General features: G+C 44.8%; 1 protein-coding gene across 1 annotated transcript in view; it reads right to left on the reverse strand.

Annotated features, from left to right (window-relative positions):
- LOC143774306 (uncharacterized) overlaps nt 1-16,414 on the reverse strand; it is a 45,197-nt gene that overhangs the window by 3,782 nt on the left and 25,001 nt on the right. The window contains exon 4 of the mRNA XM_077261754.1: nt 5,145-5,310. Coding sequence (XP_077117869.1) covers nt 5,145-5,310 — 166 coding nt within the window. The remainder of the gene's footprint in view (nt 1-5,144; nt 5,311-16,414) is intronic.

Genomic DNA, 16,414 nt, shown 5'->3' on the forward strand with positions numbered 1-16,414 from the left:
CCACAAAGTCAAAACGGGAGAAAAACAATGACCAGCGGGCCTGTCTAGGATTCAGGCGTTTAGCAGACTCGAGATACATCAAATTTTTGTGATCAGTCAAGACCACCACACGATGCTTAGCACCCTCGAGCCAATGACGCCACTCCTCAAATGCCCACTTCATGGCCAGCAGCTCCCGATTGCCAACATCATAATTCCGCTCAGCAGGCGAAAACTTCCTAGAGAAGAAAGCACATGGTCTCATTACCGAGCAACCAGGGCCTCTCTGCGACAAAACGGCCCCTGCCCCAATCTCAGAAGCATCCACTTCGACCTGAAAGGGAAGTGAGACATCAGGCTGGCACAAAACAGGCGCCGAAGTAAACCGGCGCTTCAACACTTGGAACGCCTCCACGGCTGCAGGAGCCCAGTTAGCAACATCAGAACCTTTCTTGGTCATATCCGTCAAAGGTTTAACAACGCTAGAAAAATTAGTGATAAAACGACGGTAGAAGTTAGCAAAACCCAAGAACTTCTGAAGACTCTTAACTGACGTGGGTTGAGTCCAATCATGAATAGCTCAGACCTTGACTGGGTCCATCTCCACAGCAGAAGGGGAAAAAATAAACCCCAAAAAGGGAACCTTCTGTACTCCAAAGAGACACTTTGAGCCCTTAACAAACAAAGCATTCTCACGCAAAACCTGAAACACCATCCTGACCTGCTCCACATGTGAGTCCCAATCTTCAGAGAAAACCAGAATATCATCCAGATAAACAATCATAAATTTATCCAGATACTTCCGGAAAATATCATGCATAAAGGACTGAAACACTGAGGGAGCATTAGAGAGCCCAAAAGGCATCACCAAGTACTCAAAATGACCTTCGGGCGTATTAAATGCTGTCTTCCATTCATCTCCTTGCTTAATGCGCACAAGGTTGTACGCACCACGAAGATCTATCTTGGTGAACCACTTGGCACCTTTAATCCGGGCAAACAAGTCCGACAACAGAGGCAAAGGATACTGAAATTTAACAGTGATTTTATCCAGAAGCCGATAGTCAATACAAGGTCTCAAAGATCCGTCCTTCTTGGCCACAAAAAAGAATCCCGCACCAAGAGGGGAAGAGGATGGATGGATATGCCCCTTCTCCAGAGACTCCTTGATATACGAACGCATTGCGGTATGCTCAGGTACAGACAGATTAAATAGTCTTCCCTTAGGAAATTTAGTACCTGGAATCAAATCTATGGCGCAGTCACAGTCCCTATGAGGAGGCAGAGCACTGGACCTGGACTCGCTGAATACATCCTGATAATCAGACAAATACTCAGGAACTTCCGAAGGAGTAGAGGAAGCAATAGACACCGGCGGGGAATCAGCATGAATTCCCTGACAGCCCCAACTTGACACAGACATTGCCTTCCAATCCAAGACTGGATTGTGGGTCTGTAACCATGGCAGACCCAAAACGACCAAATCATGCATTTTATGCAGAACAAGAAAACGAATCACCTCCCGATGTTCAGGAGTCATGCACATGGTTACCTGCGTCCAAAACTGCGGTTTATTTTCCGCCAATGGCGTAGCATCAATACCTCTAAGAGGAATAGGATTTACCAACGGTTCAAGAACAAAACCACAGCGCTTGGCAAATGACAGATCCATATGACTCAGGGCAGCACCTGAATCCACAAATGCCATAACAGGGTAAGAAGACAATGAGCAAATTAAAGTCACAGACAAAATAAATTTAGGTTGCAAATTACCAATGGCGACAGGACTAACAACCCTTGTTAGGCGTTTAGAGCATGCTGATATAACATGTGTAGAATCACCACAGTAAAAACACAACCCATTCTGACGTCTATGATTTTTCCGCTCATTTCTAGTCTGAATTCTATCACATTGCATTAAATCAGGTGTTTGTTCAGACAACACCACCAGAGGATTAGCGGTTTTATGCTCCCGCAAACGCCGGTGAATTTGAATAGCCAGCGCCATGGAATCATTCAGACTTGTAGGAATGGGGAAACCCACCATCACATTCTTAATGGCTTCAGAAAGGCCATTTCTGAAATTTGCGGCCAGAGCACACTCATTCCACTGAGTAAGCACGGACCATTTCCGAAATTTTTGGCAATACACTTCAGCTTCATCCTGGCCCTGAGAAATAGCCAGCAAGGCTTTTTCTGCCTGAACTTCAAGATTGGGTTCCTCGTAAAGCAGTCCAAGCGCCAGAAAAAACGCATCAATATTTGCCAATGCCGGATCTCCTGGCGCTAGCGAGAAAGCCCAATCCTGAGGGTCGCCCCGTAAAAAAGAGATAACAATTTTAACTTGCTGAGCTGAATCTCCAGATGAACGGGGTCTCAGAGATAGAAACAATTTACAATTATTCCTGAAATTCCTAAACTTAAATCGGTCTCCAGAAAACAGTTCAGGAATAGGTATCTTAGGTTCAGACATAGGACTACTGGTAACAAAATCTTGTATGCCCTGCACACGAGCAGCAAGCTGGTCTACACTTGTAATCAAGGTCTGGACATTCATGTCTGCAGCAAGCACAAGCCACTCAGAGGTAAAGGGGAGGAAGTGAGGATAAAAAAAAAAAAAAAAACCTCAGAATTTCCTTTCTTATTATCCCACTTCTGCAATGCATTAAACATTCAATGTTGGCCTGGCATACTGTTATGACCCCAATGGCAGAGGGTCTCAGAAATAATTACTAAGTCTGTAAACACAAAAAACCAGCTCATAGGGCAGTGGTAACTGAGCTGACCATATATCTAATCCTAGCACCACAAATAGCAGCAGCCGGGGAACGTGCCTACGTTGGTTCTAGACGTCTCGCGCCAGCCGGAGAACTCACTAACCCTAGAAGGGAAAAGAAAGACCTTTCTTGCCTCCAGAGAAAAGACCCCAAACGTTGGATACAAGCCCCCAACAAATAATAACGGTGAGGTAAGAGGAAAAGACAAATGTAAGAATGAGCTAGGTATTTAGCAAAGAGAGGCCCACTAGCTAATAGCAGAATATAGTAAGATGACTTATATGGTCAGCAAAAACCCTATCAAAATATCCACGCTGGATATTCAAGAACCCTCGAACCGTCTAACGGCCCGGGGGGAGAACACCAGCCCCCTAGAGCCTCCAGCAAAGTCAGGAATCACATTTAGTACAAGCTGGACAAAAATAAGAGCAAAGCAAATAACCAAAAAACAAAGAAGCAGGACTTAGCTTAATTTTGCACGAACAAGGAGCAGCAGACAGGAGCAAACAGAAAGGATCTGATTACAACGATGCCAGGCACTGGACTAAGGATCCAGGAAGTTTATATAGCAACACCCCTGGACTAACGACCCAGGTGGGTGCCAAACTGAGGAAAGACAATCCCATAGTCATATCACTAGTAACCGCAAGAGGGAGCCAAAAAGTCTAATTCACAACACACCATGCGCAAAGTAAGCAGATCATGTGCAGTTGGTACCCAGGGTGGGGGAGATGTTGTGAATTCCGCTCTTGGGCTCCCTCCGGTGGTGGTAAGTGGCACTTTTGTGAGTTCTGCTCTTGGGCTCCCTCCGGTGGTTTTAAGTGGAACGGCTGCTCCTTGGATTTAGCAGTCAGCAGCTGCTTCCACTGATCGTCTATTCTGGCTCGGCTATTTAGCCTGGCTCTATCCTTCAGCCAGTGCCAGTTGTCAATGGTTCCTGGTTGGGTTTCACATCTCTGCTTGGATTTCACTGATGTTCTGACCAGTTCAGCAAAGATAAGTCCTTGCTTGGTTCTTTTGCAGTCCACATTTTGTGGACTTTATCGTTCAGCACTTTCTATGTTTTTTCTTGTCCAGCTTGTCAGTATGGATTTATTCAGTTAAGCTGGAAGCTCTGGGAAGCAGATTTACCCTCCACACCTTTAGTCAGGTGTGGAGATTTTTGTAAACTCTATGGTGGATTTTTCTAGTTTTTATACTGACCGCACAGTATTCTGTCCTATACTATCTACCTAGCTAGAGTGGCCTCCATTGCTTCATCCTGGTTTCATTCTGCGTATGTCATTTCCCTCTCCACTCACAGTCAATATTTGTGGGGGGCTGTCTATCCTTTGGGGATTTTCTCTGAGGCAAGATAGCTTTCCTGTTTCTATCTTTAGGGGTAGTTAGTCCTCCGGCTGTGACGAGGTGTCTAGGGAGTGACAGGAACATCCCACGGCTACTTCTAGTGTTGTGTTAAGATCAGGAACTGCGGTCAGTACAGGTACCACCACCTCCTCCAGAGCTCGTCCCATGTTGCTCCTAAACCACCAGTTCATAACATGGAGAGGAGACTCTCCTCCAGGGACTGGGCGCCATATCCTTTGTAAAAAAAAAAAAGAATTAAAATAAAAAATAGTGATATACTTACCTTCCGATGGCCCCCAGAGTCCTCCCGCCTCTCAGCCTAGCACGCGGCGGCTTCCTTTCCCAGGAATGCATAGTGTGAAGGACCTGGGATAATTACGCTTGCAAAATGCTAGTGTTTAGAGGGAATACACATGCCAATTCCCCTCTTTATTCTCCCAACATGGCTACCACTCTTCATAGATTAACCAATGCGTTCTGTTAAACTATAGTCTGAGACACCCCCCCTGCACTTTGATTGGCCACTGATTACCACATGTTGGGGGAGAGAAATGCTAGCCTATAAGAAAGCAGGGTGTGTGTCTCAAGCTACTGCTTTACCATGTGCACCGCTTGTTTGAAAAGAGTAGTGGTCATATCGTGGGAGAGAAATAGGCCAATCTGCAGCACTGCTTTGAAAAAGGAGGGCACCAGGGGAACATTATCCCTTATTCTACATCCCATGTTAAATTAAGTCATTGGACCATTGGGGGTCACTTTCAGGTGGAAACTAATGACACAGTGCTATTTGATGTTGTGGTTAGGGGCTTTACTTGTTTCCAGGTTGCAGTATAGGGGGGCGGGAAACATCTGAACAGCTAGTTACAATTGGACAAGTATACAAGTCCCCTTTCCCTCCCTTAACCTGAAAATGTGCCATGGACAATGGCCACCTTCAATCCTTACATCGGTCATGTACCCCTTCTCATATTACTCAATGTTCTAAATCTAATATGGATAATAGTGGCATACCATCCGACATCATGGAAAAATAACACTCACAAGCAGGTAGGACCTTTTCTGATTTGCAGCCCACAAACGCCACCATTGCAGTCCATGAATTTTGGAGACTTTGGATTGCAGTGAGACACGCACATGTGGCCTTCTGATGTGTTAATTGAGTCATAAAATTCCTTAAATGCTTCTGGAATCATCTCCATGCACCTATCTAATGAGAAAAGAAGAAACGAAAATGTGACGAGGCTCTCCAGTCGTCTACCTATAATTCATCGGTCCATCAATTATTACAGAACATCTTAGCCAATAATCATGGAAAATTCACTTTGGGGTCCCATTGGAAAGGATTATACAGAGGCTATCTCATAAAAAACATTGTGCAAAACTCCACTGAGTGTGTGAAAAGAATTGTATTTGTAATCAACATCATATAACAATTGAGCGCGATTTTGCAAGTACAAAACATTTTCATCCACAGTGGTCCTATTTCTCTAGCGGCTGTAATGTAAATTGTACATGCTCAGTGGTGGTTGCACATGCTCAGTGGTGGTTGCACATTCTCAGTGGTGGTTGCACATGCCCAGTGGTGGTTGCACATGCCCAGTGGTGGTTGCACATTATCAGTGGTGGTTGCACATGCTCAGTGATGGTTGCACATGCTCAGTGGTGGTTGCACATGCTCAGTGGTGGTTGCACATGCTCAGTGGTGGTTGCACATGCTCAGTTGTGGTTGCACATGCTCAGTTGTGGTTGCACATGCTCAGTGGTGGTTGCACATGCTCAGTGGTGGTTGCACATACTCAGTGGTGGTTGCACTTGCTCAGTGGTGGCTGCACATGTTCAGTAACCCCTTAATACTGGTCTAACATTGATGTATGGTTTCTGACACACTGCTGTCACCTCCCCTGTCGATCTTTCTTTCATATCAGAGGTCATGGGGAGGGACCCTCAGACATCTTTCCATTAACAATTTTTTACAGTTGCTTTTATGTCTGTATGCTAATGTAAATGACAGTGCTTGGACGTTGAGAACATTGTTGCCTGCAGTACTGACCACTGACTTCAAGAGGCCACTGTTTGCCCTGTATCTCCTATATGACCCTTGCTGGAAGTTGTGTACAGGACATATATAAATATATACTGTATATACCCAGTTCAGTGAGGAGACATAAAAATAGCTCCTCTGTTAGCAGAGACTTGTGTCATGTTAAACGGACTATGTTCTGTTGATTTAGATTGTATTTTGGCTGAGTCAGGACGAAGTGCTCGACAGGAAGTGGGTGCGCTGCCATAGAGAGGATATGTGGATCTTCATCCAGTGCCATCCTTGGGGTCATGAGACCTGGTGAGATGGAAACCACTACAGTATCACAGGACATCGCTCCAATTACTCAAGCAAGGGAGAAAGTTGTCTCAGAGACCATTACAATAAGCAGCAGAGACTAAAGCCCCAGTAGCCGGCAACAGTGACGCATCTGGAGAGCCATCCCACAAGTTGGACGTGGTGTGAGGCTTTGGTTGGTGAATCACTATTTTCCTCTCGACCACGCAGCTGTCCACCGGACGGATGTAATTTTGATAATTACAGCTACCAAGTCTAGGTTGGTAAGTCCTGAGCTCAGGCCCACCACAGTGTTGGGTAGCATGCATGCAAAGGTAATTAATTTGGCGCCAATCTTAGGCAATTTTAAGCACCAGAATGTGTCAGTGCCCATCAGTTTCAGCTCTCGGAGCAAACCGTATCTGAAAGCAATTACAGCTGTGGAAAAGTGTACAGACGCCATATCGAACATTTCTTAGGTGGATTACCTGCAAGGTGGAAGCAAAGGAAGATTTTTTTCTGTTAAACTTATGAACTGCTGTGCTCCATCACCAATAGGTCATCCATGAAATCCATTTGATTAGAAGACAGCTTGGGTGCTCAGCTGTGATCGGAGGTATAAAGTTTACCTCCTGTCACTGGTGTCAGCTGATGGGACTACAGCTCCCATCAGCTGACACCTGCTGCCGCTAATAACAGTGAGAGCAGGAGCGGCAGATGGGAGTATTCATCAGCCGCTCCTGCGCTGTAAATAAATAATTTAAAAAAAAAACTGCTTTGGTTCCATTGTATTTTTGATAACCAGCCAGGCAGAACTCACAGCTGGGGGCTGCAACCATCAGCTGTCAGGTTCAGCAAGGTTGGTTATCAAGAATTGAGGGGTCCCCACGCCGTATATTTTAATTGTTTAAATAAATAATTTTAAAAAATAGCACAAGGTCTCCCTTCATTTTTGACAACCAGCCCTGCTAAAGCAGACAGCTGGGGGCTGGTATTCCCAGGCTGGTAAGGAGCCATGGATATTGGCCCACTCCCAGCCTAAAAATACCAGCCTGCAGGTGCCCAAAAAAAGGCATATCTGTTAGATGCGCCCATTCTGACACTTTACCAGTCTCTTCCCACTTGCCCTGCAGTGGAGGCAAGTAGGGTTCATATTTGTGGGGTTGATGTCAACTTTGTATTGTCAGGTGACATCAAGCCCACAGATTAGTAATGGAGAGGCATCTATAAGACACCTATCCATTACTAAATCCTATAGTTATATGGTAAATAAAGACACAGCCAGAATAATGTCCTTTATTAGAAATAAGACTAAACACAGTTTCCATTTTATTAAAAAAACCAAACACAGTTATATTCACCTAACGCCTAATTCCACCGAAGCCCCCCTTCTCCTTTAATAAGACTAAAATTAAAAAACAACAATATCCCTCACTTGTCAGTTGTTCTGTCCCTATGCCGTAATCCATGTCTGGGGGATTAACAGTTTTAAACCAGGGCGGTGCCAAGATGTGGGCGAGGCGAGTGCTATGTGAGAAAATATCGCATAGCACTCGGCTCAGTGTTAATCTATGGGGCAGCTCACATCAGCATTTATTTTCTCAGCCGGCAGGAAAATTTTCCCATGGCACTCGCGCTGACGTCAGAAAGGTGAATTCATTGGCCGTGAAGTTGCAGGACCTGTCAGACAGCACCGCAAGCAGGAGAACTTTCTCTTGCTTGCTGTTATGATCCTAGAGGCAAGGATCGCAGGTCGGACTAGCTAAGTAACTGAACAGACTACTAGCTCTGGGGAAGTGGTAACTAGATTGACCGCAACCTGATCCTATCCGCACACAACTATAGGCAGCCGTGGAACGTTACCTAAAAATCCTAGACGTCTCTTCACGGCCTGAAAAACTGACTATTCCTGGAGGGAAAGAAAGTCCTCTCTTGCCTCAGTGGAATGACCCCAAAGATATAGAATAGCCCCCCACAAATATTAACGGTGAGTTAAGGGGAAAGCACAAACGCAGAGATGAAATCAGATTTAGCAAATGAGGCCCGCTAATACTAGATAGCAGAAAATAGGAAGGGAACTGTGCGGTCAATAAAAAACACTATTCAAAATATCCACGCAGAGATTGCTCGAGCCCCCGCACCAACTAATGGTGCGGGGGAAGCAACTCCGTACCCCAGAGCTTACCAGCAAAAAGAAATCACATATTAGCAAGCTGGACTAGACTCATCATACACAGAAATCATATTGCAGGCAGATGAGCAAAAAATATTCAAACAGAACTTAGCTTATCCTGAAGAGGCAGAAAACGAGATAATCAGGAGTAATCAGAATAGCACTGAATACATTGACAGCCGGCAACAAGTGGAAGTGAAGCAGAGCTAAATAGGAGCCTCCCTGGTGAATAACAAGGCAGCTGATCCAGCAGACCCGCAGGATAATAAACAAAACCACCAGGGGGAGCCAAAAAACCAAAGTCACACAATACCATCTGTGACCACAAGAGGGAGCCTGAAAACAGAGTTCACAACAGTACCCCCCCTTGAGGAGGGGTCACCGAACCCTCATCAAAACCTCCAGGGCGATCAGAGTGAGCCACATGGAAGGCACGAACCAAATCGGCCGCATGAACATCAGAGGCGACAACCCAGGACTTATCCTCCTGACCATAGCCTTTCCACTTAACCAAATACTGAAGCCTCCGTCTAGAAATACGAGAATCCAAGATCTTCTCCACCACGTATTCCAATTCTCCCTCAACCAGCACAGGAGCAGGAGGCTCAACCGAAGGAACCACAGGCACCACATACCTCCGCAACAACGGCCGATGGAGCACATTATGAATAGCAAACGATGCCGGGAGGTCCAAACGAAATGACACAGGGTTAAGGACTTCCAAAATCTTATAAGGACCGATAAACCGAGGCTTAAACTTAGGAGAGGAGACCTTCATAGGAACAAAGCGAGAAGACAACCACACCAAATCCCCAACGCGAAGTCGGGGACCCACACAGTGACGGCGGTTGGCAAAGCGCTGAGCCTTCTCTTGTGACAGCTTCAAATTGTCCACCACATGATTCCAAATCTGATGCAACCTATCCACCACAACATCCACTCCAGGACAGTCAGAAGGCTCCACCTGACCCGAGGAAAAACGAGGATGAAACCCTGAATTACAAAAAAAAGACGAAACCAAAGTAGCAGAACTAGCCCGATTATTAAGGGCAAACTCGGCCAATGGCAAAAAAGTCACCCAGTCATCCTGATCAGCAGAAACAAAACATCTTAAATAGGTTTCCAAAGTCTGATTAGTGCGCTCAGTTTGGCCATTCGTCTGAGGATGGAAGGCCGACGAAAAAGACAAATTAATGCCCATCTTAGCGCAAAAGGTCCGCCAAAATCTAGACACAAACTGGGATCCTCTGTCGGAAACAATATTTTCAGGGATCCCGTGCAAACAAACCACATTTTGAAAAAACAGAGGAACCAACTCGGAGGAGGAAGGCAACTTAGGCAAGGGCACCAAATGGACCATTTTAGAAAAACAATCACACACCACCCAAATGACCGACATTCTCTGAGAGACAGGGAGATCTGAAATAAAATCCATGGAAATGTGCGTCCAAGGCCTCTTCGGGACAGGCAAAGGTAACAACAAGCCACTGGCACGAGAACAGCAAGGCTTAGCCCGAGCACAAATTCCACAAGACTGCACAAAGGAACGCACATCCCGCGACAAGGAAGGCCACCAGAAGGACCTAGCCACCAAATCCCTGGTACCAAAAATCCCAGGATGGCCTGCCAACACCGAAGAATGAACCTCGGAAATAACTCTGCTGGTCCATCTATCCGGGACAAACAGTCTCTCCGATGGACAACGGTCAGGTCTATCCGCCTGAAACTCCTGCAGCACTCGTCGAAAATCTGGGGAGATGGCAGACAAAATCACCCCCTCTCCGAGGATACCAGCTGGCTCTGAATCACTAGGAGAGTCAGGCACAAAACTCCTAGAAAGAGCATCAGCCTTCACATTCTTCGAACCAGGCAGGTATGAGACCACGAAATCAAAACGAGAGAAAAACAACGACCAACGAGCCTGTCTAGGATTCAGCCGCTTGGCCGACTCGAGATAAATCAAATTCTTGTGATCAGTCAAGACCACCACACGATGCTTAGCTCCCTCGAGCCAATGTCGCCACTCCTCAAATGCCCACTTCATAGCCAACAACTCCCGATTACCAACATCATAATTCCGCTCGGCAGGCGAAAACTTTCTTGAAAAGAAAGCACATGGCTTCATCACAGAGCCATCAGAGCTTCTCTGTGACAAAACAGCCCCCGCTCCAATCTCAGAAGCATCAACCTCGACCTGGAAAGGAAGGGAGACGTCTGGCTGACATAAGACCGGAGCCGAAGAAAACCGGCGCTTCAGCTCCTGAAAGTCCTCCACAGCCGCAGGAGACCAATTAGTAACATCAGAACCCTTCTTGGTCAAATCCGTCAATGGCTTAACAACACCAGAAAAATTAGCGATGAAGCGACGGTAAAAATTAGCAAAACCCAAGAACTTCTGAAGACTCTTAACAGATGTAGGCTGAGTCCAGTCATGAATAGCCTGAACCTTGACTGGGTCCATCTCAATAGCAGAAGGATAAAAAATGAAACCCAAAAAAGAGGCCTTCTGGACTCCAAAAAGACATTTTGAGCCCTTCACAAATAAAGCATTGGCACGCAGGACCTGAAACACCATCCTGACCTGCTTAACATGGGACTCCCAATCATCCGAAAAAAACAGAATATCATCCAGATACACAATCATAAATTTATCCAGATATTCGCGGAAGATGTCGTGCATAAAGGACTGAAAGACAGAAGGAGCGTTAGAAAGTCCAAAAGGCATCACCAAGTACTCAAAATGGCCTTCGGGCGTATTAAATGCAGTTTTCCATTCATCACTCTGCTTAATACGCACAAGGTTATACGCACCACGAAGATCTATCTTGGTGAACCAATTAGACCCCCTAATGCGAGCAAACAGATCAGATAACAATGGCAAAGGATACTGAAATTTGACTGTGATTTTGTTTAGAAGGCGATAATCAATACAAGGTCTCAAGGAACCATCCTTCTTAGCCACAAAAAAGAACCCCGCACCAAGAGGGGAGGAGGAGGGGCGAATAAGTCCTTTCTCCAAAGTCTCCTTTATATAACTCCGCATAGCAGCATGCTCCGGCACTGACAAATTGAAAAGTCGTCCCTTAGGAAACTTACTACCAGGAATCAAATTTATAGCACAATCACAATCCCTATGAGGAGGTAGAGAACTGAGTTTGGGCTCATCAAATACATCCTGGTAATCTGACAAAAACGCAGGGACCTCAGAAGGAGAGGATGAAGCAATTGACACCACAGGAGCGTCGCCATGAATTCCCTGACAACCCCAACTTGACACAGACATTGCTTTCCAATCCAGGACTGGATTATGAGTCTGCAACCATGGCAGGCCCAACACGACAACATCATGCAAATTATGCAATACAAGAAAGCGAATCACCTCCTGATGAACAGGAGTCATGCACATGATCACTTGTGTCCAGTACTGAGGTTTATTCGTAGCCAATGGTGTAGCATCAATTCCCCTTAGTGGAATAGGGAATTTTAAAGGCTCCAAAACAAAACCACAGCGCCTGGCAAATGACAAATCCATCAGACTCAGGGCAGCACCTGAATCCACAAAAGCCATAACCGGGTAAGATGACAGGGAACAAATCAGGGTAACAGACAAAATAAACTTAGGCTGTAAAGTACCGATGGTGACAGATTTATCAATCTTTTTTGTGCGCTTAGAGCATGCTGAGATAACATGAGCTGAGTCACCACAGTAAAAGCACAACCCATTTTGCCGTCTATAATTTTGCCGTTCACTTCTGGTCAGAATTCTATCACATTGCATAGACTCAGGTGTCTGTTCAGAAGACACTGCCATATGGTGCGCAGGTTTGCGCTCCCGCAAACGCCGATCAATCTGAATGGCCAGAGTCATTGACTCATTCAGACCTGCAGGCGTAGGGAAATTTTCTGAAATTTGCAGCCAGGGCACACTCATTCCATTGAGTAAGCACCGACCATTTCCGAAATTTCTGGCAGTACACCTCTGCATCATCTTGCCCCTGAGAGAGGGCCAACAACGCTTTTTCAGCCTGGTTCTCAAGATTAGGTTCCTCATAGAGCAATCCAAGGGCCAGAAAAAACACATCCACACTGAGCAATGCAGGATCCCCTGGAGCCAATGCGAAAGCCCAATCTTGAGGATCGCCACGCAAGAAAGAAATAATAATCTTAACTTGCTGAACAGAATCCCCAGAGGAACGAGGTTTCAAAGAAAGAAACAACTTGCAACTGTTCTTAAAATTTAGGAACCTAGATCTATCTCCAGAAAACAACTCCGGAATAGGTATTCTAGGCTCTGACATAGGACTGTGCACAACAAAATCCTGAATACTTTGTACCCTTGCAGCAAGATGATCCACACTGGAGGCTAAACTCTGGATATCCATATCAGCAGCTGAACTCAGAGCCACACCAAGATTAAGAGGAGGAGAAAAGCCAGACACACAGCAGCTAGACACACGGCAGCAAAAAAAAAAAAAAAAAAAAATCTCCAAGCTTCTTTTCTCCTGCTTCTGCCATGCAATTAACACTTTACCGGGCCGGCTGTACTGTTATGATCCTAGAAGCAAGGATCGCAGGTCGGACTAGCTAAGTAACTGAACAGACTACTAGCTCTGGGGAAGTGGTAACTAGATTGACCGCAACCTGATCCTATCCGCACACAACTATAGGCAGCCGTGGAACGTTACCTAAAAATCCTAGACATCTCTTCACGGCCTGAGAAACTGACTATTCCTGGAGGGAAAGAAAGTCCTCTCTTGCCTCAGTGGAATGACCCCAAAGATATAGAATAGCCCCCCACAAATATTAACGGTGAATTAAGGGGAAAGCACAAACGCAGAGATGAAATCAGATTTAGCAAATGAGGCCCGCTAATACTAGATAGCAGAAAATAGGAAGGGAACTGTGCGGTCAATAAAAAACCCTATTCAAAATATCCACGCAGAGATTGCTCGAGCCCCCGCACCAACTAACGGTGCGGGGGAAGCAACTCCGTACCCCAGAGCTTACCAGCAAAAAGAAATCACATATTAGCAAGCTGGACTAGACTCATCATACACAGAAATCATATTGCAGGCAGATGAGCAAAAAATATTCAAACAGAACTTAGCTTATCCTGAAGAGGCAGAAAACGAGATAATCAGGAGTAATCAGAATAGCACTGAATACATTGACAGCCGGCAACAAGTGGAAGTGAAGCAGAGCTAAATAGGAGCCTCCCTGGTGAATAACGAGGCAGCTGATCCAGCCGGACCCGCAGGATAATAAACCAAACCACCAGGGGGAGCCATAAAACCAAAGTCACACAATACCATCTGTGACCACAAGAGGGAGCCTGAAAACAGAGTTCACAACAGCTTGCGGTGTCCTCAGACAGGGAATAGCAGTTCACAATAGCAGCCTGCCATCTAGATGTAGTGGAGCTAGACCCGTCATGGGACAAATGCATTAAAAGCATCTCTGCGGAAGGGTGAGGAATATTGTTGTTTGTTTTTTTACCTCTTTTGCAGATGACGAGGGCATCGGGGGAATGGGCGAGTTCATAAGTATGGTTTAATTAAGATTGTTAAACGAGTCTGTGTCTTTCTTTCAATTAAAGGACTTTTTTCTGGTTGTGTTTTTATACAATATGACTATGGGGTTAGTAATGGGGGCAGCTTATTGACGCCTCTTCATTACTAACCTTGGGGCTTGATGTCACCTGACAATACAAATCAACCCCCCCAACTATCACCCCACTTGCTACCGCTACAAGGCAAGTGGGAAGAGCGAAGCTAAGTGCCAGAATTGGCACATCTTAGAGATGTGCCTTTTCTGGGGTAGCTGAGAGCTGATGTTTTTAGCCTAGGGGGCCTGTATCCATGGCTCCTTCTTAGGCTATTAATATCAGCCAGCAGCTGTCTGCATAGCTTTTGCTGGTTATTAATTATAGGGGGAACCTGCGTCATTTTTTTAGGGTCCCCCATTTTAATGTCTAAATACACAGTTGTGAGCTGATATTAATAGCCTGGGAAGCTCCATGGGTATTACCCCCTTCCCAGGCTATAAACATTGGCCTCCAGCCATCGGTTTTCCCTCTGCTGGTTAAGAAAATTACATGGGAGCCCATCCCATTTTTTTCCTAAATATAATTTTTACTGTACACACACTGTACTAATTGTATTTGTCACAGACATCTGTATATCTGCCTATTCTATTTGCATTTACTGTATGTAATCCATCTGTTCTATCCTGTCGACTCTTTCTGTGATTTTACACTACGCGGCTGCTGAATTGCTGGCTTTTCTTCTATCTATCTCTCTATCTATCTATCTATCTATCTATCTATCTATCTATCTATCTATCTAATACACTGTATATACATATATACATGTGTGTGTCACTGACATATATATATCTATGTATTCTATGTGTATATATCTATTCTATTCTAATCTGTCACTCTGTGATTTTACTGTACGCGGCACAGGAATTGCTGGCTCTCATTCTATCTTTTACCGAATGTTACTGACTTTTTCCGATTTTAAGAAAAATGCTCGTGTTACCGATCACGAATCCGAATGTACCATATTCGTGCTGAATTTATGTTTGGCTATCATTTTCAAAACATGTTCGCTCATCTCTAGTCCTAGTCAGAATTGGCTGGGTGTACGTGAATCTATTTGGGATCTTTCTCTTGTTATGGGAAAAGCATTTATGCAAGTTCATTAGTAAAAAAATCTCTTGGCAAGCTTGGTGTTTGGCCATCTTCTTTGTTCATGATTTCACTGGGGACCCCACCCGGTTACACGTTATGCACATCCTCGGCACTCTACAACCCCCCCATACATGGCTGGCCCAATCATTTAGCTGGCATCTGTTTCACCCAACTGTCTCATAGGCAGGAAGACGCTCTTGTGTTCTTTATGAGACAGCTGATGTCAAAGATCACTAGAGAACAAAAGAATCAGAAGCCTGAAATCGGACATGCTGGTTTCTTATCTCGCTAGAATCGGGATACAGATGGGTTTGTCTGAGGTTTTTTATTGGTCACCTCTTGGAGCGGTAATCAAGTTTTGATTCAGTTGTGGCTTACATACTTTGGAGCATGTTCCGACTAGAATCTCTTCCATTTGAATATTAAGAGACGGAGGAAGAGAATCTGGTCTGTGTGTGACCACAAGTATACAAATTACATATAAGTGGTTGTATAACTACCGCTTGAAATCGTAAGCAGAGCAGAATCCTATCTGTGTGTATATTACGCAGGGTTTGGCATCACACAGTCACTGCTGAAGTTGCTGCCTGGCCAGGAAATTACCCTTTTATTCTTTATTTTTTAATATGTATGGTCTTTATGGAGGTCTCAAACGTAGGACTTGCAGAGTGACAGGCAGACATGCTAACAATAAGCCACAGACTGCACTGTTGTGTAGACGAGTTTTCTGCCTAAAGATCTAAATAGTATTCTTCTTCAAGGCTCCTTCAGGTGAGTGCGTTTTTGTGCTGTCCATGAGCATCACAGACTTTTCAGGACAACTCCCACAAAGAGAAGAGACCAACATTTCATTTGAGTGCGTAAAGAAGCTGAAAGGAGTGAAAAGTTACACTAAAGAGTAATGTTTCTCCACTAATATAGTAAAAGCAATGAGAGCTTTTTTTTAAATTTTTTCATCCTAATTCCTGAGATAACAAGTTTTTTAAATTGATGTCCTATCCTTAGCATACCAACCAATTGAATATTTATGGCTGAGACTAGTGTTAGGCTTTTGTTTTAAAAGTCTGGATAACCCTTTTACAATTTTATCTAAGAAAGATTGAGAATATGAGACTTGCTGATTTATT

The sequence above is a fragment of the Ranitomeya variabilis genome, chromosome 5 (assembly GCF_051348905.1).
Source record: "Ranitomeya variabilis isolate aRanVar5 chromosome 5, aRanVar5.hap1, whole genome shotgun sequence".
Lineage (NCBI taxonomy): Eukaryota > Metazoa > Chordata > Amphibia > Anura > Dendrobatidae > Ranitomeya > Ranitomeya variabilis.